A 25731-nucleotide genomic window follows, 5' to 3' on the forward strand; every position below is an offset into this window, starting at 1 on the left:
CTTTAAAAGATGATTTAGTTTGAGAAGTTTACAAAACTTTAACACCCTGTTTACATTGGACATGAGCAACGCAACAAGACAAACCCATTAGTTCAAGGCATCTAGCGCTTTGCATCACGCCGCATCCAGTGTGGACAAAATTTCGAATTATAATGGGTTCCATTGTCTTTTTTTGCTTCACATCGCGTCTGGTGTAGACAAGGTGTTCGACTAATTTCAACAAAAATCATGTTTATTGTTTAGAGTGGAAAATCAACTCTGCTATTATAATGTACAACTTTTTGTGTATCTGTATTGCGGTGATAAAAAACTTGCCAAATAAATCAAGTGTTTTTCACTTTATATGTAAGAAAATTCTTTAGAATCTGTATTGTGGGGATGTTAGTCTATTTTCCTTTTGCTGAGATAATCCGTGTCTTTTCTTCAGTAATGAGCGCGTGCTGACATCTCATAGTCAGCGTGTAAGGATAAGTGTAACAGCGTTGAACCGAACGTACGGCCAACGTACTGTGCAGTGGAGCACGACTAAGCAGCTTCACACTGAGACTCAAAATGGAAACCACAAATCATTGATTATTTCAGTCCTGACTGAGTCCCTCTCTCAGAGGAGAATGTCATTTGTGGAGCACAGAGCCGGAGTCGTTAAACCAAACCCCACCAGAGCTGCCTTAATTATTCCAGCCTCTCAACAATACACTATCTGTGAGCGGGGAGGTTTATTTTGCTGCAGCCCTGGGAGTAGACTAGCAGAAGAACACTAAGGCATCCCGTTTGTGTAAGTGACTCTCTGATTATGTTATAAATTACAGCATGAATAATTAAGTGAAAAACAGACAAATGTGTCCATCTTGAGGTGTATTAAAGACTTAACGTAATTGCTGAGTCCAATCGATCCTGCACAGACACAGGTGTGATATTTACATGAAGTGATTTAAATATAGCCTGCATCTCAAGAAAAAATATTTTACTCGTTTTAATAATGCACGCCCACTTAATACATTTTTTAAAATGTATTCCTCATTGATAACCTGGCAAATAAAATCGTCTCGATTTAAAAACCACGAGGTAAAAATTCCACATGATAAACATAAAAAAGTTAAATTAGAGAGCTGAACTTTAATTGCTGCCTCGAATTTTTAAGTAAAATGAAAGTGGTGGCAAAATGTCAACCTGCAGTGATACGTTTGCAGATTGCGTCTATTAAACCACTCTGAACGTAATTACCGATGAAGAACATAGAGACGAAATGAGAAATTATGGTGATGAGCTAAACAGATGGAAATAGATGTTGCAGTATCATGATGAAAACATTTTTTACAGTGTGTCCATATTTTCCTAACTTTATTTACTGATCACTGTGGTAATTATCTGCTTTAAACACATCAAACCCTCTCTAAAAAAACAAAAACAAATAACTGTTTCTTTCCACTTTCAAGTCATCTGCATGCGGCTGAGATGCGAAGAGAACTAGCGCGGCCCTGACGAGAGCCAGATACGGTAATTAACGTGATGAGAAGCTGAGAGGAAGAAGCAACAGTGTCATTCCTCGACTCCACATCCACATCCACCCCACTCCACTACCCCCTCCTCTCTTTCAGCCTTTGCTATGCGAAACAGTTCACTGAATATTCACAAACGTCACTTTTCACGACCAACTAACACATTTCACCACAGTGATAAAATAATTAATAAAATAATAAAATAAAAAATGGATTGATGAAACAGTTTCACTTCATTGTCTCCCTTGGTTGATTTTATATGATTATAATAATATTTTATATTATTGTATACTGAACAGCAAATCAGTGTCTTTGTTAATATATAATTTATTTTGGGTGAAGAACTGAATTCTCATTTTATGGACAACTCTATGGTTCCCACAAGACAAATCAATAAAGACAACACTTTTTTAGCCAACATTTCTGAAAACATTAAATATAGCAGCCGGTTGCGGTCTACCACTACAACACTGAGCTGCAACAATTCAGTATTTTATAGAACAATAAAAATCGTGATTATACAGTTTGGTCCAGAAACAAATGTCTTGCATTATGATCCAGCGGTAAACTGTTTACTATTATTGGATCATTAAAATCCAGTGTTGTAAATGCAATAAAGCTTCTTACAACCTCATATCATTTCTCGCTTTTCAGCATTACTCAACAACCACTTTCAAACACACACACACAAGTACTTTCTTTCTCATTAATTTGACACAGAAGGTATCTGAAATGTCCTCCCCACCTGTGCTTTGTTACAGGGGCAGATGGAGAAAGGGCCCCATTCTGAGCAGGACTCATCTGTCTACTTTGTGAATTACAGTACCCAAGACTGCCCTCTTCTCTGCCAGAGACTGGAACCGACTGCGCAGCAAGACTGCAAGAGGGCTATTTTGGAGTTGGATGCTACTGACAGTGGCCCGTGTAATGGCTACCTGCTGACAATGTTCCGCATGAAAGGATGGGAGGCTTCTGGGACATGGACAGAAAACATACACACGGAGAAAGGCCTGTGCCGTCCAGACAATTCCTTTAGTTTCTTATCTGCTTTTCTCAAATTTTATTAACTGATTGCTCACAATTTATTATGTCTTTTAGGACATCTGGGAATACAACTGGATCATATAAAAACACTTGTCCTTTAAAATAATTTGTGTTCTGACAGAAATATCATATGTTTAGAGAGTAATAATAAACCTTATTATCGTCACAAACACTTTGTTGAAACTCACACGTTCCCTTTTGAAAGTGGTCTCTCAACATTGTGTAACTGAAAATCCCTCCTGCTCCACCTTTCCTAGGGCCATTCAACTCGCACTGGCCAATGCTGCTCAAGCTGGCAAAAAGGTACATGCCCTGCCGGCACTATATAATGCGCCATCATAGCGGCATTGCCTTAGAATCTTCTTCTTCATGAAGAAATCTTGATGTTGATAGGTCGCTATTGTAAGGAACAGACGATTCCCGCGCCCTGTGCATGCATTCTGGTAGATGGTTAACAAGAACTTCACTTTGAATGGATTATAGGTAAGCGAAGAGGAGCTACAGGTTGCAGGCAGAGACCTACTGCGCCCCCCCGCGCCTCTGGTGGGCCTGCTGCCTCCCCGGAGCAGCAATATGCGCCGCTCCGGGTTACAGTGCACAAGGTGATGAACCCCCGGTAGGCAAGATCCCCCTTCTATCGAGGCTCGATCGGGAGACCATGAGTAGTCTATGAGGACATTAATGCCACGTTCTGGCCGTTTTTCCTACATGAGCTTACATGAGCAGACCCCGGTGCAGCGGCCTGCTATGTAACGGAGCATTTATCGGCCGCTTCTAACACACTGAGCAGAACCATTTCCATAGGTTTTGCCTTGTATATATGCTGGGTAATTCAACCGTTTCTTAAACAATGAGCAAACCCTTTCCCATAGTGCGTTTGGTTCACAAGTGTGTAAAGATATGGTCACCATAGTGTCACTCTTGACTCAGACTTGGTATGAGCTCATCTGTGAGGGTTCACGTGGGTGACTTATGTCTGCTCGAGACGGGAGAGAACACGCACTGTGTTTATTCTTCTCCCGGTCAGGGGTCCACCTGTAGGGGATGTGCTCATAGTGCTCTAGCCGTGTGCCAGCTAGCCGTTTCCCGTTATAACGGGTCCCCCTATCTAATAAAGATTATCGCTTCCCTTTAGCCATTCCTAACACCCAAATTCGAGCTGTACACCGGCATGTGTCGGTAGTGTGTGAAAACAAGGACTGGCCGCATTGTTGCAACGTGTGTTGGATACTCAATGGAGTGTTGAGCCCTACTAGGAGGTGTTTTCTTACTCTGAATTGAATAGAGTGTGTGTATGGTGCATTACGAATGGCCACGACCCGGAGCGTTGTCCTGTGTCGGACATTCTAGCCCTCATGACTGCGATGGTGAGATCACTGCTCTAAAAGCAGCGGTAGCTGTGACAACAGCTATAGTAAAAACAGCTTAGGAACCGAGGTAACGACAGTCACCGCATACATTTTCTCAGAGGCTTTTTACACAAGCCTGTTTTCAACTAAAAACTGAAAACTTTTTATGCGTTTTGGCCATCTACACTGAAAACTAAAAAACTAAAACGCAAACTTTTGAAAACAGGTCCCAAAGTGCAAGTTACGGATAACGATGGCATTATCATTTTCGTCTTAAGGTGGCATTTTGCCGTTTTCAAAAAACGATTTAAAACAGTGTATGCAGACTTTTCGGTAGGGTTTCTTTATAGTGCAACAGCGCCATCCACTGGCCTGGCATGCATAAAACATCGTTTTTATTCGTTTTCCTGGATTCATGTAAATGCAGATCATTTTGATAACGCTGTCGTGTGTACGTGAAACTTTTAAAAAACACAAAGGAAAAAAAATCTGTTTTTTATTGTGTAAACATGCTCTTAATCTTTGAGTCTTCATTACTGAGAAAGTGCACTCCCTCCGTTCAAGCAGGTACAGAATGGTCATTATGTGGATGACCAATAAAATCGCTGTCATCATTTCCTCTAACCTTATTATTTAGTACCTCATCACAAAATAAGCTATTTTAATTTTATGTGAGGGAGGATCGTTCAGAGTCTCAAGGGCAAGTGGAGAGTTTTTTCTTCCGTCATAAGTTAGTGAAAGTGACCTATTTGTCAGGTATGGTGACCCAGACCCGAAATGTGACCTCTGCTTACAACCCATCCAGAGAGTAGTGAACACACGGAGAACGCAGCTATCACTACAGCGCTCGGGAAGCAAGTAGCAAGTGCCTTGCTCAAGGGCACCTCAATCGTTACCCGCCGGCCCTGAGGATCGAACTGGCAACCTTCTGGTCACGAGTCCGACTCTCTAACCATTAGGCCATGATTGCCCCATATTACCTTAAGGACCTAAAATCTACAAAACACAGCAAGATTTAGTTAACTCAGTCAAAATAAGAATGAAAATAATTTAATTATGGACCCAAATCAGACAAGGACTCAATAATGACGTGCTTTTTTAAACACTAATCTAAGATATTCTATTTCATTCTAAGGGTTAAAATACCACTGCCGGTCTTATAATGTCTAATTAATTTTTTTGTTGGTGGTATTATCCGGTTTGTAAGCTTAAAACCCTGCCGAGGCAATCAAATGAAGTAAATATCATAAACTTGCACAAGCTTAATTAAACTCTGTCCATTCAATTTAGAGGCAGTTCAAGGAAATGACCAAATATTGCAACACATGCTTCTGAATGCTTTAATAACATTAAGCGGAAACTAATGAGAAAAATGACAGCAATATTACGATTTAATTGGAATTTATAAGAAGCTAATGTAATCGTCTAAATTAACATATTTTACGTTCTTTCTTTGTTCAAGTATAATCAAAATACACAAAGTATTTATCCTTACTGCTAAATTTCTATGCTCATTAAAAAACAAACATGATTAGCTGTTTAAAAACGAGAGCAATTTGAGAATAGCAGAATCATTTTTTTTACTTATATTAAACAAACTGCACATTTTATTAATTTCATCTAGAAAATCTTAATTGTGGAAAAGAAAAAAAACATTGTTTTTCCAACATTGCTGAACATCGTTTATGAGCATACCAGGCAGGGAATATCTGATTAAGCTGGGAACAAAATGAATAGGCCTATTGGTCCCAAAAGACACTTGTATTCTTTGAGTTTATGACATTATTTCGCCTGGTTCTTGACAGCTACTTTATGCTAAGCCATCCTGCTCCCACTCAAGTCAGCTCTTATACCTTTTCTCTTTTGACCCTGATACTTTGAAGTAGAAAGGAAGAGAGGATGAAAGAGTAATGACCATGATTAGTTATACAGTTTCCCTGCAGATTTTGACACAGAGAAAATTTTATATCAAAGCAAAATATCTTGATGTATACTGTAGATCAAAAGAACTGGTCTTTTTAGAATGAGTTCACAGGATGTGATTATGATGTTTACTGTATTACATACATCCATAGTTCGAATTAATAAACAACAATGTACAGAAATACACAGTAGACTGAAAAAAAACGAGACAAGAGAAACATATTCATATCTGATGTACAGTCTCAATAAACCAGAGAAATTAATATATTACTTTTCAGAAACACTTGGCCCTTTGCATTATGACTGAAACACTCTTGTGGCAGCACAGTATTTCCTTTTCATTCAAAACTTGAAACAACTACTTTATTGCTTTCCTATCTACAGGACTTTAATGTTTCGAAAAGGCTATGAAAAACACTCTGTTGATATCAGCTCAGAAAGTAACCTTGATAAACTTCTCAATGCCTGTGAAAGATACTGTCTTTCAAAATTTTAATTTTTACTTTGGAAGAATTCAAATGTTTGTGAAAAGCACAAGGCTTAAGAAATCATTTTTTACTGCCTTTTTGTGGAAAGTAGGGTTAGTTTAGAGTGGTTAATGAGTTAGCACAAGAGAAAACACTTTAAAAAATACACACTGTGGGAGACAATCTCTCTAATGCATTTCACAATGTGCCATAGCAGCCAAAGAACGACAGCAAACCTGTCAGCTTTGGTTTTTGTAATAACTGCTCAGCCGAATCTGTCGGCTACTGAAATGTCAGTGGCAATATTGCTCATTCTAAGAGACCATCACAATTTATGGAGCGCCTCCACAGACTGCATTCTCTTTGAGACTGCCTGACACATAAAGTGCTATGTTGGGTTCCGATGGCCGATGCCTGCTGTACAAATTTGATATATTTGGCCCCATTAGATTTTGTTTACGAGCACACGTATATTGTACACCTTATAATGTGAAAGAAAACAGACTTCACCTTAACATATTGTAAAATGCATCCAAGTTAACTTTGTACTTGCATTCAACTGAGCTGGAGTAAAGAAATGTGACGCCTGCCTACCAATGCATCTTACACAACATCATTATAATTGATAACTATAAACTTTAGACTTTTCTTTTGACAAAAAAAATACACCAGAGTGAAAACAGGCAGCCAAGGCCAATAATGCTTTAGAAAGGTTCATTTTACTTTACATAAAACTTTATGGTAAAATAGTGATTTAGAACTTCAATAACATGCTTTCAAGAGACGAGAAGATAGCTGAAGCCTAAACATCTGCTGTGCCAGAGAGTGAAGGCGAGGAAATGTCAACTTAAGGAAAACTTGTCCTTGACTGCGAAATTGATCCCTAAATTGAGAGGTGGGTGAGTTTCATTCACTCCTTATTGCCGTCACTGCATCGCCATTGTGGAGCGACTCTCCACGGAAACAGTCCCAGCCCAAATGAAGCATCAGTTATGCAAATGGAAGCAATTTTGCATGAGTGGCAGATCATCTTCCTGAAATGAGGATGGGCAAGGGACGCAAATGAAAAATGAAGGGGAGGCACAGAATTGGATAGCTAGCCAAGCTTGAAATGATTTAATTTAGGTGATGAAGGTTTGACTTTGATAAGTTTGCATTTTAATAATGGCCCTTGATCACTCCAGGGGTCCGGTGGGGAGGAAAATAGCGCTGAAGCACGTGAGTATCAGGACTCGATGACAAGCTGATAGACGGTTACCTCTGTAACACATGATAGGATTGGTAGGATATGCATGCCTACTTGTCGAATGTTCTGTTGGACACAACCTACAGCAAATTAAGCCTCTGAAATTGCAGGTGTTCACTTTGATGGAGTTTAAAGACACATGACCGAATTCAGCATCTAAATATATCTGGGCATGTTAATTGGACTATTATTACTTTCTGAAAGGTTTGTTTTTGTTTATGACTGTTTTTCCATTTTTAAGGGAAAAAAAATCTTTTAATAATTTTTTTACATGTATAGTTATCTAGTTATCGATGCTTTCTTGCTTTGATTTTGCTTTAATATGTAAAGCATCCCTCTTCAATGGAAGCCTGCATATTTCTATATGAACATGGCAAAATCTTCAATCTAAAAATCTCTAAGATTTCTTGTTTTTGTTGTCGGTTTGAAGTTGCAGTGTTACACATTTGACGTTTTGAAACTGATTGACATCTATTTGGCATTTACAGACTTGTTTTAATCACCTTAATAAGTTGACGTAAACGCTAGGCTGGCTTTTTCATGAAAGAAGACAGAAGGGCTGAAAATAACAAGTAATCATGCTTAATACTGCCTACACATGCTGCCAGTCGAAAAACGGGTTTTGTCCTTGAGTAAACATTCACGTTGACAAGATGCTTGAAAACATTAATTTGCCGACTCTCTCTCGCTGTCGCTTCACCATGCTGTGATGCCATTTGGATGAGCATTGTAACAGTGTAAGAAAACTTGCTTTTGGATGCTGTGACTCTGTGCACAATAGACATTTATATAAAAAAGCTGCTGTTAACATATTCAAAGTCAAATATTTTGTGTACACTATGACATTTTAAAAGGACAGTACACAAATGAAAAAAAAAAATCATATTGTCTTTTCGGCGGCTACTCTGGTTGATGTGATACAAAAAGTAAATTTGTAGCAAATTCAAAATGCTAACTGATGTTGTCCCACAGTATATCAGAACTTTGAAATGCTTCTTATTACATTCGTTAACTAGAATTAACTGTTAAATGACTTTAATACTGTTTCCGTATTAAGTTTATAGCTAAAATACAGAATAAAAAAAATGTGCATGCCTTATTCCACCACAATGCTGACAGTCACATGACTTTCAATACAACACCTCTACAGGAGAAAGTAGAGAAAGAGCTCTGCATCTTTTATTTACATACATAATGAGATTATATGCCATTTTGCATACATTACAGCTAAAATCCTCTGAAAAGAGCTACTGTTAAAACTTTGCTCAGCTGAAATGTATATACATTTTATTCAATTAATTATTAAGGTATGAAAAAAGTGCATAAGCGGATTCATGCTCATTAAATATTTCATGAAATTGGTATTGCTTGCCTAAATATATGCAGTGCTGTGCCAAAACTTTATGGATTATTCATCCTTATAAAATTACTCCAACATATCCCCAGGTTGTGCCTCGTTCTCATTTTCCTTAATCTCTCCAGCTTTTCAGTGATTCATAGAGGTTTTAAAATGCCTCCACACATTAAGGTTTGTGGACCTCACTTGGGGAGGGCAAAGGAAAAATATACAATGAAAATAACATGAGTATGAAAATTTAAAATAGAGTTTTTGTCTTCAACTAGGTAGCTTTAATTTAAATATGTCTATAATAAATCTATAATGCTGACTGTTTTTCGGAGCTGTTGAGGACATAAAATGTCGACAAATCTATTAAAAGCATTCTCACTTTTCAATCAGATGACCACTACATACTTAGCATCAACATCAACACAAGTCCTCCACATCAAGACCATATATTGCATTTCAACATGTTCCTTGTGTTTCACAGCTATGGCACATGTCGGTGCTGGATTTTCAGAGAGACTGAGATTTAAAAGCAATGCTGTGCTGCCAATATCGGATCCAACCGTAATCTTATGTGAGTAAAAATACAGTATATGTACAATGCGTCACTATTGCTTTGTTATAGATCACTTTATATGTCCTGATTTTTGTGTAACCTATGTGTCTTACCAAGTTTACAGAAGTCTCCAACTAAGCATGTAGCTTGTCAAACAGACACACAGAAATATACATCACAGGGCACACTGCTTTCTTTTGGAACTGTCATCCAATCATAGCAGTGGGCGTTTACTTCTAGGTCTTCAATGCGGCCCACCCGTGAAAACAAAGCATTTCTTGAGCCGGTCTCAAAACCAGGAAATAGCCTAATACTTATCGATTTTGATGTTTTTGAATGTAAAAAACATGTGAGCGTAATAAGTACACCTCAGACAATAGTATACAATAATAAATAAGGCCAGTCAATGACACCTTTAAAAAGTGCATTTTAGAGTTTTAATGTCTAGCCGTTGTGTGAAGCAAACGGATGTTGACAACTTTACATTTTTGAAAGTATGCTTTAGTTTCGTTGGCTTTGTAGAGATTGGTTAAAACATGGTCATATAAAATCTTGAGAATAAACATAAATCAACCTGTTCGTAGCTTCCAGAAGGTCTGGAGAACAATCATTGTTAATTGATCAAGGAGGAGCTACAATTTCTGACTGACGATTTACAGAGTATATAAGACTAAACACACAGACTCTTAGAGTGTCTGTTTGTGGCAGGATGGCTGGAACCACAGGGATGTTTTATCTTGTGGCTTTTCGTTTATGGTTTTGTGCTTTCTGTTGTGCCGTTCCACAGTTTAGTAATTTTCTCCAGGAACCTCAATCTTCAGTCTTCCAGCAAACTGAACAACAATTTTCTCAGAAGTTTCCAGTTTAGAAGCCAGTGGTGCAGTCAGAACCTCTTGACAAGTGTGCTGTAGCTGATTATGAGCAGATCCAGTGGACCACCTGGTATCAGTGATGCTGAGTGTGACGCTATAAACTGCTGCTTTAATGGACAGCAGTTTTATTATAGGATGTCAGGTAAGGGTGCTAGACCAGTGAAATGTTTCTTGCCAAGCTGATTCTCTAACTTCCTCACTCTCATTAGTGACTGTCCAGTGTATAAGAGATGGTCAGTTTTTGTTAGTGGTAGCAAGAGATGTTACTATGCCTCTGCCTCGTCTGAGTCTGGACGTGGTCCGTCTGCTGGGTGGAATTGAAGCATCTTGTAGTTCTGTTGGTTCCACGCCTTCCTTTGCCATATACCAGTTTCCAGTCACTGCAATGTTCCACCACCTACCTGTAGCTGCTCCTGGGCCCTTCATGGTGGAGCGTAGACTGGCAAATGGCCAATGTGTCTAAAGGCTGTGAAGAATGTAACTAGTCTTCAAAAAAAATGGTCTCCGGTCTCAAATTATAGATAGGAAAGTTACACGAGTGTTCATCCTCAGGAGATGAAGCGTACATGTCCTACTACGGTGAGAATGATTATCCAGTCACGAAAGTCTTGCGAGAGCCTGTGTATGTTGAGGTGCACATTTGAGGACTGACCCAAATCTTTTCCTGATGTTGGGCGACATCAACCCCTAATCCTCTGTCTACCCCAGTGGGATCTTCTAGTCGATGGGTGAGTAGAATCCCAAGCATTTGTCCAGATAATATGCTGTGAACGAGTCCTGACTGTTACTTCGATTTTAGATGTCCTTACCAGGATGACCGTTACCTGACCACACTGGTTCCTGATGTTGGCTCATCTGGTCTTCAGTTCCCAACCCACTTCAAGCGCTTTGTGAAGATGTTTACGTACGGGCTGGTTGTAAATGGACCAAAGATACAGTGTGAGGCAGGCATGCGGAACATCCATTGTCTTGATTCCCTGTGACTATTAAAATTCTGATCGCTTTGTGCCATAAATTTTGGTTTCTACCCCTGTACTCAAAGTAGATTTTAAGGAGCTTTAAGTGGATGTAGGATGTCTAAACATGGTGTAATTGAACTTGTGCTTGAAACCTAAATTCTGTCATTTCAAACCTGTATGAATTTCTATCACCGCATGTTGAGGAAAGTTTGACTCTGAACAGCAATGACCCCATTCACCTCTATTGTATGGTTGCAACCAATGAAAATGAATGGGGGTCAGTAACTTTATTCTTCCAAATATATTTTGTGTTCTGCAGAAGGAAGTCATCAGGTTTGAAAAAGAGGTTGAGTAAATGAGGACAGCTTTAATTTTTGGGTGAATATTACCAAGTCTAAACTGACATTTAAATTCAAATTTGTATAGCTGTAAGTTCTAATATGGTCATGTTAATGTTTGCTTAATGGAAAAAAAAATTCTTGTTGAGCTGCTGAATGGTATGATTACAATGTATCTATCATTAATGTTGTCTTGTCTAACACAACGGTTCGCAAACTTTTTAGCCTGCGACTCTTAACAGTGCCAGGGATTTGGGCCCCCACTATCCCTGAGGTGAATAAAGTATACAAACATTTCATTGACAACGCAAAAGAACACTGTATAATATATGACTTTATAGTGATTTACTCATTACTTGTTATACATAAACTATTACTACGGATGGTCAAATTTCATCAAACTGATTCAAGTGCTGATGGATGTCCTCTATATGCAAATGCCGGCCTCTTTTCATACCGGAGGACATTGGCCTTTCTGACTGCAGCTCTTCTCCGCTGGCCTCCTGCGTTGTCTTTGATCGATATTAACCAACTTTTCATTTCGACAAATAAAAATATACAAAACTTAAAGCATGAAACCTAATCTGTCTGCACATGGGAATTGCTGCACCTAACCTCATGCGTTTGCTAATGTGACATAATCACCTTAGGGGTCATGATCGAGGGGTAGGAAATTCCTAAGGCTGATTGCTTTTTATTTGCATGGTTTTATTTTTAACTTTAATATTTGTATATATTTTGTTACACTAATTGATTAAATACGCTATTCCAAATACAAAAATGATTTCTGGTAATCCTCATGCGACCCCACCCTCGCGGTCTTACTTTGGGAACCCCTGACTTAGAGGATGTGCTGGAATGTTTCAGAGGTTAGATTTAAATAGAAATTATAACTGAACCCTGGAGGCCTGGCAACCATATCAGCATTTCTACAGCTCTGCTGTCTATGAGCCAGAGCTCAGCTCCAGGGGTTACAGTCCCTTACGAATCCCCACGCAGCCAGAAAGATGGACAGAGTTTCAAAAAGAGAAAGGGGTATAGACAAAAAGAGAGAGGGGGAGGGGGTTGGATTAGAAGAGCAAGAGAAAGCAAGCAAAGTAGTATTCTACAAACAAAGGCGTAAATTTGATTCTTTGAGGTGTAATAACTGTGAGATCAATTGATTTAATTTAATTGAATATGAATTAAATGTAACTGAGAGTTTTGATTGGCTTGTACATGACTTTGTTTTACATAAATTTCAATAAGAATTTTTAGAACCTTTGGAGAAAAGTGCCTTCATCTAGTCCAACATCAATTCGACCCTCTGTATTTTCAAAGAACTCATGGTTTTAGGGTATATACTTTCAAGGGCTCCTTTCAATGACAAGAGGTCAATTTAAAAAGCAATTTCAGGTTAGTTTAAAAATAACAAGTTTATTTTCTGCTTGCCTGGAGGACAACATTTAATAATGGTAAAAAGCAACGGTGAACAGTAATTTCTCTCTTGCATTTGGGTGAAGTTGCATTCTTAGCTTCCTGTCATCTCTTTCTTCCTAACGTTTTTAAACTAGCATCTGCTATGGTAAGAGGTTCTCCCCCATACCCTTTATCCCATGGGCCATCTGCTTCGTAACCCCAAGACAAACACACTTGCTTTCTGCCAAACCTAAACCTTCTGCATTTTAATGAGGTTTGCTAAAGAGAAGGGCAGCTTGCGGAGCTGCAGTGGCCTGAAGCAGGACCTTCCGGCTTCATGAGAGTGAACTTATCTCTCGCCTCGCCAGAAAACACTAGGGGTACAGAGGAGGATCTGATTTTCCTCTTATAATTTCTCTAAGGTGTAGGCTCGGTGACACAAGAAGAAGGAATTTGAAAATCAAACATGAAGTAGGGAGTGCGTAAGAATGCATAAAACAGAAGGGACCCTTGTAAAATAGCTAAAGTCCATATGAAGTGTACGCATATGTGGCTAGCATTTTCACCCAAAATAATAACAATGTTTTCCAATTAAGAAGAGGAGAAATTACACTTAAAGCTAATTGGCTTCATAAGACACTGCGTCAGCATTTGTTCAACCAAGAAAAAACAAGAGTTCTGTGATAGTCATACAAACAGCATTTAACATTTTAAAATATGCATCGTCTTGCCTGTGGTAAAATTAAGATGCTAAAGGCTGAATTTGCACATGGCCTTGAAACAGCGACTTTGGTTTAGCTGTACATTTCTTGTCATTACCTACGTTGTACACATCAACATCAATGTCAGGTGTGCCCTGAAGGCTGGGTAGCCTTATAAATATGTAGATTGTTGGATGGAGAGAAGAAGAGACAGAGGCTAAAACAATAAGAGAGATGCAAAGTACCGAATGCAATTTCAACAATGTAAATTCTTAACCTTTTTACACTTGTAACTCGTAAAATATTTAGACGGATAATTTTGATCATAATGGTACTGAAAAGTGAACTAAAGATACAGAGAATCAGAAAGCATCAAGCTTCTTGGTAAATTTACGCATTTGGCAGCCGCTTTTATCCACAGTGACTATTATTCTATACATTTATACTTAGGTATCTGCAATCCCCTGGGATCAAACCCACAACCTTGCGTTGTTAACGCAATGCTCTTACCACTGAGCTACGGGAAAGCTGTAATATATACTTTCGATCAATATTCATCAGACACTATTTTAATCTTTGACCTATTTAATCATAAAAAACTATCAATAAGCCGGCTATACAATCACTATCCACCTATGGAAAAACAGCTGCTTCAGGTTAGTGTCTTAGGGAAAAAAGTTGTCAAAGTAATGTCGGATCTCAGTTTCCTGAGATAAAAGACAGCAGGATGGGAACAAATGATACATGCACACGAACAGAAAAGTGAATCACAAATCAGTTACGCACTGTTAACCGGCATAATGAGTACGGAGTAAGGCTTGATCCTGGTTAACAGGAAAAGAAGAAGAGGAAAGCATCGCCCTGAAACGCAACAAAACATCTAGCACTCTCTATCTGCCTGTTTCTCCTTTCGTCTTTCACATTTTCTTCCTTTCGACACACTGCCGTGCCTCCTAATTCAAGAGTGAGAGAGAAGGCACTGAGATGCTCTTTATGTCCTAACCTAAGGGTATGATGAAGGGCTCTACTCTGACTTGATTCATTAGGACTCTGTGTAGCCTCTCGCTCTGCTGTGCACTTGTGTGTGCACAAGTGAAACTGACTGGCCTCCAGTGAAGGACAGCCAATGATAAATGGAGAGAATGGGCAGAAATCACACTCGTCCTCATGTGACATGAAATGCTATTAAAAGAGAACACAGTCTTGGGAAACCAAATGTTAGGGAAGATCTAGAATCCTCAAATTAAGACTAGCTTTACCAGTGTAGTTTTCCAAAGATTAAGCAACTATAATAGTAATTTATGTTTTTTTATGTTCATCTGATGTATTATTTAAAACTTTTACCTGTCTGTTTTACCAGTTGAATGACACACTTTTCCGAACACTTCCAACACAGCAATGGTAAGAAATAAAACACACTTAATGATACAATACGAAAAATAAAATAGACATTTGACATGCACAGCTATACATGTTAACCAATATAGTCGTACATGTGAAAAATGACTTAATATTCATGTTTTATATTGTGTCTCAGACCAAATCAAACTAACCATGTCTCATGTAAAGGACAGCGGAGGATACCAAACAAAAATATTGCTTATCAGTCTTTAAAATATTAGCAAAAGGCAAACAAAAACTTCAATGTTAAAAATGGTTAAAGATAAACTGAAATTTCCTGAGGCAAAAAACAGCAAGAACCTTTCAAATGAAACAAATACAGGACCCGCTAAAATATTTAAATAATATTGCCAGGATAAAGCTGTCAGACAAAAGACACAAGAAGCCGCAGGCTAAATAACTCACTTTGTCACGGCTCTCCGTGCGGTGATGCTGGCCACGATGATGCTTTCTGGTCGCGGCATAGCCACGGCTTTAAACGTTCCCATCCAGAACTTCTCAAAAAGCTGCTTCTCTCCCTGAAGTACACCCTCCATGGCTCCACAATCTGACGGAAGAAGACCTGTGCCAGAAACGAAGTCTCGGAAAGACGGGCTCGCACCGAATCCTGGATGTTGTACCGTGTACCGTGTACCGTGTGTGTAGGCGGCTCTACCAGGGAGCTGTCCAAGTTCTGAAACCAATCGAAGAAGCTTCTTTTCGTCGTCTTTTGGTTTTGTGCAAGAGTCCGTTTGAAAAGTGTAAAGTTGGTTTAAGACTCCGAATGTCTACCTTCGGTTTTCCCCTCAGTTTAACGACGACGACGGACGTTACGATGACCGTTACAGCGGGCAGCTTCTATTTATTGGCTCATCTTTCCCTCAAGCGCTCAGCTCTCGCGCCTCCCGCCTTCAACACAATTTGATTGTCGGAGCGTTTTTCCTTTGTTTAATAAGGTCGCTATATAATTTAAACTCCTGACAGTTAGAAAAACATTAGCAAGCGCTATGTTTTATATGTATGTAAACTAAACGAGTGTGACGATCAGCTGACCGTGGCTCGTGCGCGAGCTTAAAGTGCTCTGTTGACGGTAGCTAACGCACGAGCTGGGGCAATGTGGAGAGCTCATTTGATGGTGGCTTGTTTTGTTGCATGTTCCTCGTGACGTTAAAGCACAGAAGACACTGGGGGGATATAGGTCACAGGCAGTGGGACCGTCCCACCCTTCTTACCCTCTCTCTCTCTCTTGTTCTCTGGCTTGGACAAAAGATGTGCCTGTTGCCTTAATTAGCATAATAAAAGAGGCAGGGGTCGGCACAGAGGCAGCAGACGGAGCATGTGTCAGGCACAATACTCCAGAGGCAAAGCATTTCCCCTGTTCAGCCCTCCAGGCCCCACAGCCAACCCTCCCCCTCCCTCTCACTCAACAACCACCTGTCACTAAAACCCACCTGCACCTGCAGAGTGCAACGGTGATAAAAGCACAGACAAAAGCGGCAACCCACATCACAGCTTTTGGTTAGCAATGCAGACATGTGTAAACTCTTCATATTAATGTGACTCTTTCAATTAGAGTTGATATTAAACTACCATTCAAGCAACCTATGTTTGTAGCACATGATATACCATTTATATTCATTTTATATAGATAGAAAATCTCAAATCTATCTCATTTGGTAGAAACGAAAAGGAATCTAAATTCAATAAAATGTGTCCAAACTGAGGACTAGTGTGCTATGGTAAAGGAGCCATGTTCCAGTAAGGAAACCATATTTTGGCAATAATTTTAATTAATATATAAATCTGAACTTGTGTGATTTGCATATATTTCGATACATCAGATTTATGTATAGGCTAACCAACCACGACTACCTAACATAGTTTAAGTACAAAAAAATGTTTGGATTGCTGTGGAACTAGAGTTACTTTATTGAACCTGAAAGACAACATACTACAAAAAAATCTGAATAAACAGAAAAAATAGCACTATAGAGATTAAGTTCATTTTCTATTGTTCTTGAGTGCTCTTTGTTTGCTAAGCATAAAATTACTGTCTTCCTGCACATTTTTCCTGATGTTAAGAGGCATGGTGATAATAAATATAATCATTTTAGCTGTCATAGCATTTCTGTTTCCTTGCTATGTATCATGTCTACAGAATTCAGATTCTTTTGCTGTCACCATGTGAAACAGAATTGTGGGTAACTGCTCAATCCCGTCAGCTTTTGTTTAATTCCAGCAGTCAACATGTCAAAAGATGGATGCTCCATACGCAGAGTCTCGAGAAGAAAAAAGGCTACATAAATCACTGACAGAAATAAAGAACCATGACACGTCACTCTGAAAACAGCCTGCCAGGGCAAGATGTTGATTCATATTTAATTTCCTTTGAGTGCAATCCGTACAATGCAAATGCGTTTTGATAACTTTGTTTCCATGACTCAGATAATATCCTGACATCACTATCATCTTTAAAAACACTTTTCTCATCATTCAGTCATTTCATGTTATATATTTATTTAAAATGCTACGGTACTCTATATTTGCTTTGCTTTACTTTTTCGCCTTTTTTTTTTTTTTAATTGGGGCAGAGACTGTAAATTAATAGCAAGGAGGTGGAAAACTCTCTCTGACACGCACATACAGACATTTATATTCAAATGCAAAAACCTTTAAATCATCCATAAACATCTATAGTATAAAGTATAATACATCATTTGTAAATTAGATTGGATGGTGCTACATGACTCCATGACATCAATTTGGCCCAAAAATCCAAACCAACTGTGCCCTCAGCCGCTCTTCAATTACAGCACATCACATGTACATCCTACCCTCAGCCCGCTGAATAAGGACAAATCATCTGGAATCAATAGCCCTTCTACCCTGACTACCAGTGATCTCTATCAAAGTGAACAAATTAAATTGCAGCTAAAGGCAATCGGTTAATTAACGAGTAGTCTTACAGCTCATTCGTTGTCTTTTGTCTGTCTCAATGCCCCTGAATGACTTTACAATGAAACTCATTGCATTATTCTGAAAATATGTACAAACCTTTTTAAACCTGGAAAGCAAAAAACATTGATAATTGAATATTTAAAAAGTGAAGTATGCTTTTTCTGAAGTTAATAAGCAGCTGTAAACTCAAGGAACCTCAGTACAGACCACTTCGGAAGACCTAAACAATGCTGGTCACACGCTGGTTATGAAGAACTTCCCGTTTCTGTCTTTAAGACTGCACAAACGTGTAGAATACAACTAAGAAAACATTTATAACCGAATCAAAATTGCTAAACGAATATCTTTGAGATTTATTTAGTGATTGACCATTTCAACATTTTCTGAATTTAATATTTTTAAGTATGTTTAGTTAAAATTAATTTGGTTTCATTCTGTGAACTACTTACAATATTTGTTGCAAATTTCAAACAAAAATATTGTTTCTACTAACGTTTATTTGCAGAAAATGAAAACTGGAGAAACAGGTCAAAATAACATAAAAGATGCACTGTATTTTTCAGAGCCTAAATACTGCCATGAAAGCAAGTTCATATTCACTTTCAAGCAACACAACAGTAATATTTTTACATGTATTTAGGAAAAGTTCATTTTTTTATCTGATAACCTCGATGTCACAGTTTTCCTGTGTCTTAAAAATAAAGTCACGTTTCTTTGTTATTAATAATTCAACATAGCTCATCCAAACTTTTTTTTACGGAAGGCCAGAACAAATTCTCATCTGAGTTGGTGTTCTTCTCTCCTCTACATGCAAGAATGTATATATTGTAAAAGCTGATCGCAGCAGTTCTTTCATCCAAATGACCAGCTCCACACAGGGTCACAGTCCTCTCATTCTGTGCAAAGACGGCATTAAAGTAGCGAAAAGTATGATATTATCAAATCATAAGTGGAGGCAATGATGCAAAGCTTACCCAATGCATTTCAGCACATTCCGGCAGTGTCAGCTTCTGGCCATATTTGCAGACATCTAAGATTTGCCTTTAGGAACAGTGTGTCTATGCATTTATCCAATTACAAGCAGTTGTCATTCGTGTAGACTACATAAAACGTAAAGATTCAATCAGCTATGTGCTGAATGTGAAGTAACAGAGCAGTGTTCCTAATGGATTGTGCGTTGTTGAGCACACTGCTGTTCATAGCTATGCAGTTTTGGGGAGGCAAAACGTGTTCTGAAAAGGATCATTGAGCATTTGGTTAAGGAATATAAATGCAAGGCATTTTTTGTTGATGATCAAGAGCTGTCTTTCTGAGAATCCCGCATAGCACAAACTAGTGTTTAATGATCCCTACAGTTTAAGTTATGACTTAAAAATTTCAGTGCAGACGCAAATTCTTAAATAACATTGTTCGTCATTAATAAAGATGTTTTCTTATTCAAAACATCTTCTAATAAATTTTTTACTAATGGGAAAATCCACCTGGACTGATCTGAATTCAAAATCACAACATTAAATAATATTTTAAGTCACAGGTTAAAAAACTTTTCTGAGGTCTGATTATCTTTGAAAGTAACTAAACTGCCACAGTTCTTTAGTGTGGTTGACAGACTAGATGAAGTGGTTCTTATCCTAATGCCATCTAAAAGAGCTGTCAGACATGGGAAGGGGACACATCTATCCCCTTACGTTAACTCAACCGTCATTCTCTCCTCACTTTAGGCTAGAAAGAAGAAACCATTCAAATAGTGTGATGAGACACATAGCCAGAGGCTGCGCATAATGTTCATCCATATTGATAGTCGCCACTCCTAGTTAGTTTAATAGCAATAAATTCTAGCTAAAGAGACAGCATCTCCTCTGTGGCTGGGTTAGGGTGCTATTTTAGGCTGTTGTTCTGTCCTTAAGTCATTGTCTTGTTGGCAAGAGTGCTCAAACTTTCCATTGTGGTCGCCGTTGTGGTTCTTATGTTGTTTGTAGGGGTGCAGTCAAGCACATGTTGCAGCCGAATTGTCACCATGTTTATTAATTCATTATCTGCTTTGCTGTTTATTGGACAAAGTGCTGATTAGGATAAGACATTAGTGGATAAGAGTGAATCCTTTATTCTCGTATCGTTTTGTCTGTCTACACTGCAAACCACATTTATGTATTATGCATAAAAAGCAGAATTACTGCAGCGGCCAAGCTGTTCTCTGCGCAGTTTTAAAGTAGGACAGACCAATGTAAAACTGTTATAACTTCTTATACAAATGATGACAAAACAAATATAGAGCATTATTTAACTCTAGCACAAAAGCTTTTAAACAGAAGTCAGTATGTGTCTTGGTAGATAGCAGAGACAGCGAATGAGAATTGATTAATCTTCACCTCTGCTGTTCTCTACTGGGTCCGGACAATTCCTGTGAAACAAATGTACTGAATATGTTTTTGTGCCTAAAAATAATGAGTTTGTACAGAACTATGTTTGTCTAGGTGTAAGCTGAACCGCAAACAGCTATATATGGTTCTCTTGATACACAGACTGGTTGCCAAAAATTGACAGCCACCTTTGATAACCGAACTGAGCAACGTACGTCTTTACAGATCAAAAACAAATTCAAAGAGTGAGTTTGTGTGATATGCATTCTTTGAAAGCAACCTCAGTTGACATAAGGGAGTGCTTCTCGGGCTGTTGCTGTCAATCACTGAGGTTAGGACTGTCAACCTTTCTTATGTGAAAAAGCCAAAAAAGTAGAAATACTGTACGGTTGACAAGACTGACAAAATTGTCAATGATCATATATCTGTGAGGATAAAAGCAGGCCTGCAATTTAGTATAAAAGCTAAATCCTTAAAGGCAAAATAGAACGTCTTGATATTTGCTATCATTATCTGTCACTATAATTATTGGCATTACTTGAGAGTTAGAGAAGGGATAGACTTGCATCTTCAGACAGATGATAACAGCTAAGGTAAGTTCTTTATTTAGCTAAAACAGACCACCCACTTAGATAGAAAGAGACATCAGACTGAGAAGTGAAAGGATCTATCACAGTTTTGTGTTATAACGTGACTTTTAGGGACCATGACACACTGAGTGTTCATTTGGTTGTTTTTTTAACGCCATGTAATCTCCATGGCTATTTTCATGGTGAGAAAAATTTGCTCTATAGCCCTGTGCAATTTATTGAAATGTCCCAAATGTGCATATCGCACTATTTTGCAATGACTGAATCAATAACAAAATCTAAAACTTACGTTTAGACCACCTTGGATGACGTAGTTTTTTTTACGATTGAGCAAAATACAATTACAAAACGTTTTTAACCAAATCTGAATTCTGCAAAGTGGTCTATGTTCTAAGCTTTAGGTTAAAGCAGGAACCAAAGTGACTGTGTTTGATATGTTGAAGATGATTAATTATCAAAAATATTGTAAAAATATTTATGTTGGTTATATAATTTTCAATTTTTAAATATATATTTCACAAACTTGAACCGTTATTCTATCGTACATTGCATTATTTAGCGAATTATTGTTTATCACATTTTCTTTAATATTGTGCAGCCCTATTGGTAAAATATATTATTTAAATATTTAAAAAAAAAAAAAAATGATTTTAGAACAAGAAATATCGTACTGCATATCAAATATTGCATTATTTAGCATGCTATCACATATAACATTTTTCTTTAATATTGCACAGTCATAGTCTACATGATATCGGGTTAAAATGTTTCAATTACTTTTTTTCAAAAAATTTGAATGACATACAGGAGTGCACAGCTCATCTTTCTCACTGACATGCATTGACCACACTTTCTCCCTGTCCAAACATTTAACATTTTAAATGTGGGTTCAGTTTAACAGTGGAACCAAATGGAAGATGCAGAATCTCACATACTGTATTACTCGTTTTGTTGAAATAAACCTGATCGCCCTGTCAGGGTTTATTTTGCAATAACTCAACTCAACTCAACTTTATTTATATAGCGCTTTTTACAATTTTCATTGTTACAAAGCAGCTGTACATGAGACACATTTAATACAAGTATGAATTCTAAAGCAGCCCCCCCGGCCAGGCAGATAGTGCAAAACAATATGCAAACGGTGGTGAGGAACCCAAAACTCCCATCGAGAAAAAAAACCTCAGGGGAACCCAGGCCCAACCAGGGGATTCCAGTTCCCCTCTGGCAAAAGCTGCTGCCTCTGCACAAGCTCATCAGTGCTTGCACAACAAGGCTTAATAAAAATATAAAAATTAAAGATTATCATTAACAATCTAATAGCATTTGAAATGTTGTAGAAAAAAACAAAGTTGTCGCGTCCTTTATCCAGCTCTATCCTCTTAGCACTTGTCAGGTCACCGCTTCCCATTCTCAGCTCTGCCATCAGGTCTGGGCATGAACTGCATCCTGCGGTAACCTTGGAACAAAGAGACAAGACTGGCTGAGAGTAGAGTACTGTTCTGCACTCTTTGATGCAACAAGTACATCATTTGTTGTTGGATGTGTTCCTGGTTCCGGTTGATCTAAATAATGCAGCCTAAATCCTCTGAGGATTAATATTATGGAGGTGTAGTGTATGCAAGATTAAAAAGATGAGTCTTTAGTCTAGATTTAAACTGACAGAGTGTGTCTGCCTCCCGGACCGTGCAGGGAAGAATATTCCAAAGTTTAGGCGCTAGATAAGAAAAGGATCTACCACCTGCACTTGATTTTGAAATTCTAGGTATTACCAACTGACAGGACCCCTTAGAGCGTAATGTACGTGGTGGTCTGTAATACAATAGAAGTTAATTCAAATACTGCGGCGCTAGACCATGTAGGGCTTTATAGGTAATAAGCAAGATCTTAAAGTTAATGCGATGCTTTATAGGTAACCAGTGCAAGGTTGACAGAACCGGGGTTATATGCTCATACTTTTTTGTACGTGTAAGAACTCGAGCTGCCGCGTTTTGAACCAGTTGCAGTTTTTGTAATAGGCCCGCAGGGCAACCACCTAGAAGTGCATTACAGTAATCTAGTCTTGATGTCATGAATGCATGAATTAATTTCTCTGCATCTGACAGTGACAGCATATGACGTAATTTAGATATATTCTTAAGATGGAAAAATGCAATTTTACAGGTGTTTGCGACATGGCTTTCAAATGAGAGAGTACTGTCAAATACAACGCCAAGATTCTTAGCTGATGACGAGGATTTTATGGAGCATCCGTCAATCGTTAAGCAGTATTCTTGGTTGTTACGCATAGCAGTTTTCGGTCCAGTAAGTAACACTTCTGTTTTGTCCGAGTTTAGTAGTAAAAAATTGTTACTCATCCACATTTTTAAGTCAACTATGCAATCCTTTATTCGATGAAACTGCTGGGTTTCATGAGGCATCGAGGAAATATAAAGTTGAGTATCATCAGCATAACAGTGAAAGCTAATTCCGTGTCGCTTTATTATATCTCCTAGAGGTAGCATGTATAATGCGAAGAGCAGGGGTCCCAAGACTGAGCCCTGTGGTACACCGTACTGGACTTGTGATTTGCGGGACACCTCATTGTTTATTGCTACAAATTGAAAACGGTCGGATAAATAAGACTTAAACCATTTCAATGCTATTCCGTTAATGCCGACGTAATTTTCGAGTCTATGTAGAAGTATGCTGTGGTCAATGGTGTCAAATGCAGCACTGAGGTCTAGCAGCACCAATAACGAAATACAGCCACGGTCAGACGCTAAAAGCAGATCATTTGTAACTCTGATCAAAGCAGTCTCTGTACTGTGACATGCTCGAAATCCAGACTGGAATTCATCATTAATGTCATTCCTTTGGAGGAAGGAGCATAATTGAGTTGAAACTACTTTTTCCAGAACTTTAGATATAAAAGGTAAATTCGATATAGGCCTGTAATTCCCTAGTTCTTTAGGGTCGAGTTTGGGTTTTTTTAAAAGAGGCCTTATAACAGCCACCTTAAATGCTTTAGGCACATGTCCTAATGTCAGAGATGAGTTAATAATACTAAGAAGAGGATCTATAATTTCGGGGAGCATTTCTTTCAGTAGTTCTGTAGGTATAGGGTCTAGCATGCATGTTGATGATTTAGATGATTTAATGATTTTAGACAGTTCATCGTGATCTACTGTAGAAAATAATTGCAATTTCTCCTTAGGGGTGCTGTAGTTAGTTTGTTCAGCGGATTTCACTACAGGTTGCATTGTTATAATTTTTTCTCTTATATCTTGGATTTTACTTGTGAAGTAGTTCATAAATTCATCACTGTTATGCTGATAATCAGAATCTGACGTCGATGACGACTTATTTTTTGTTAATTTAGCCACGGTGTTAAATAAGAACCTAGGGTTGTGATGGTTTTCCTCTATTAGTGTTGAAAAGTAGGCGGATCTAGACGTTTTTATTGCATTCCTGTAATTTCGAGTACTATCCTTCCATGCTATACGAAATACCTCTAAATTCGTTTTCTTAAAGTTGCGCTCCATTTTACGGGATGCTTTTTTTAGAGTCTGAGTGTGTTCATTATACCACGGTGTTGGGCTGCTATTTTTAATTTTCTTTAAACGCAGAGGAGCAACTGTGTCTAATATTTCCGAGAAAGTAGAGTTAAAATTTTCAATAGTAGTGTCAAAATCGTCAACGTTATTACTCATGCTGGATATTTTAGACAATTCAGGCAGATTATCGAGAAACGCATCTTTGGTAGTTGAAGTAATCGTTCTACCATATTTGTAACAAGGAGTTTGATTTGCAGCCGTAGGCCATTGAAGCAAACATAATATCAGATAATGATCCGAAATATCTTCACTCTGCTGAACGATTTTAACATCGTCCACATTTATACCATAAGAAAGTATTAAATCTAAAGTATGATTACGAAGGTGAGTGGGTCCTGACACATGTTGACTAACGCCCATGGAGTTAAGAGTGTCTTTGAAAGCCAGTCCCAAGGCATCTGTATCATTGTCTACATGGATATTAAAGTCACCGACGACAAGGACTCTATCTGCGGCCAGTACTAGTTCTGATAAGAACCCACCAAAATCTTTAATAAAATCTGTGTGGTGCCCTGGAGGCCTATATACAATACCAACAACCTGCCGACGGTATATTATCCCTCACTAATGGGCCTATACTTCAATAACAGCCTCTTTGCTAAGCATGCATTCCACTGAGACATATTCATAAAACAACACGTGTCTCAAACTGTGCGCAGAATTGCCAAGATATTAAACTCTCTGATCACAAGACGATTTCAATATAAAATCCAATATTTCCCATTTTATTCCCACAAAAACTAAATTATATGGTCTGTGATGTCAAAATTGTTTTACAATAAAGCTCTAGACATTTATACTGTATGATGAAAATTGTCGTATTTGTGTCTGGTTAATTGTTTAACAATAGCATAAGAATTGAATTAGGTTGACATTTTAACCTTGTGCGTGAGTCATATAAACATCATCAATCCCAGCATGTGTTAAAGGGATTCTAATTAAAAAATTATAATTCTGTCATCATTTACTTCCTTCAAGTTGTTCCAAAGCTGTATATGTTTCATTGTGCTGATGAACACAGAGAAAGATATTTGGAATAATGCTTTTAACCACAGAGATTAGTACAATGAAACTCATTGTACTAAAATGATGAAGTAGGCTTTCATGATAACAGAATTTTAAAATTAAGATTCTGATTAATCTTGTATCTGAC

The 25731-nt window shown here is 38.1% G+C and overlaps 1 protein-coding gene across 1 annotated transcript in view; it reads right to left on the bottom strand.

Annotated features, from left to right (window-relative positions):
- srrm4 (serine/arginine repetitive matrix 4) overlaps positions 1-16451 on the bottom strand; it is a 54075-nt gene extending 37624 nt beyond the window's left edge. Inside the window, exon 1 of the mRNA XM_056746928.1 lies at positions 15504-16451. Within this exon, the coding sequence (XP_056602906.1) occupies positions 15504-15634 (131 nt within the window). The 5' untranslated portion in view covers positions 15635-16451. The remainder of the gene's footprint in view (positions 1-15503) is intronic.
- Positions 16452-25731: the final 9280 nt, after the last annotated feature.

Source organism: Triplophysa dalaica, chromosome 4, assembly GCF_015846415.1.
Source record: "Triplophysa dalaica isolate WHDGS20190420 chromosome 4, ASM1584641v1, whole genome shotgun sequence".
Taxonomy (NCBI): Eukaryota; Metazoa; Chordata; class Actinopteri; order Cypriniformes; family Nemacheilidae; genus Triplophysa; species Triplophysa dalaica.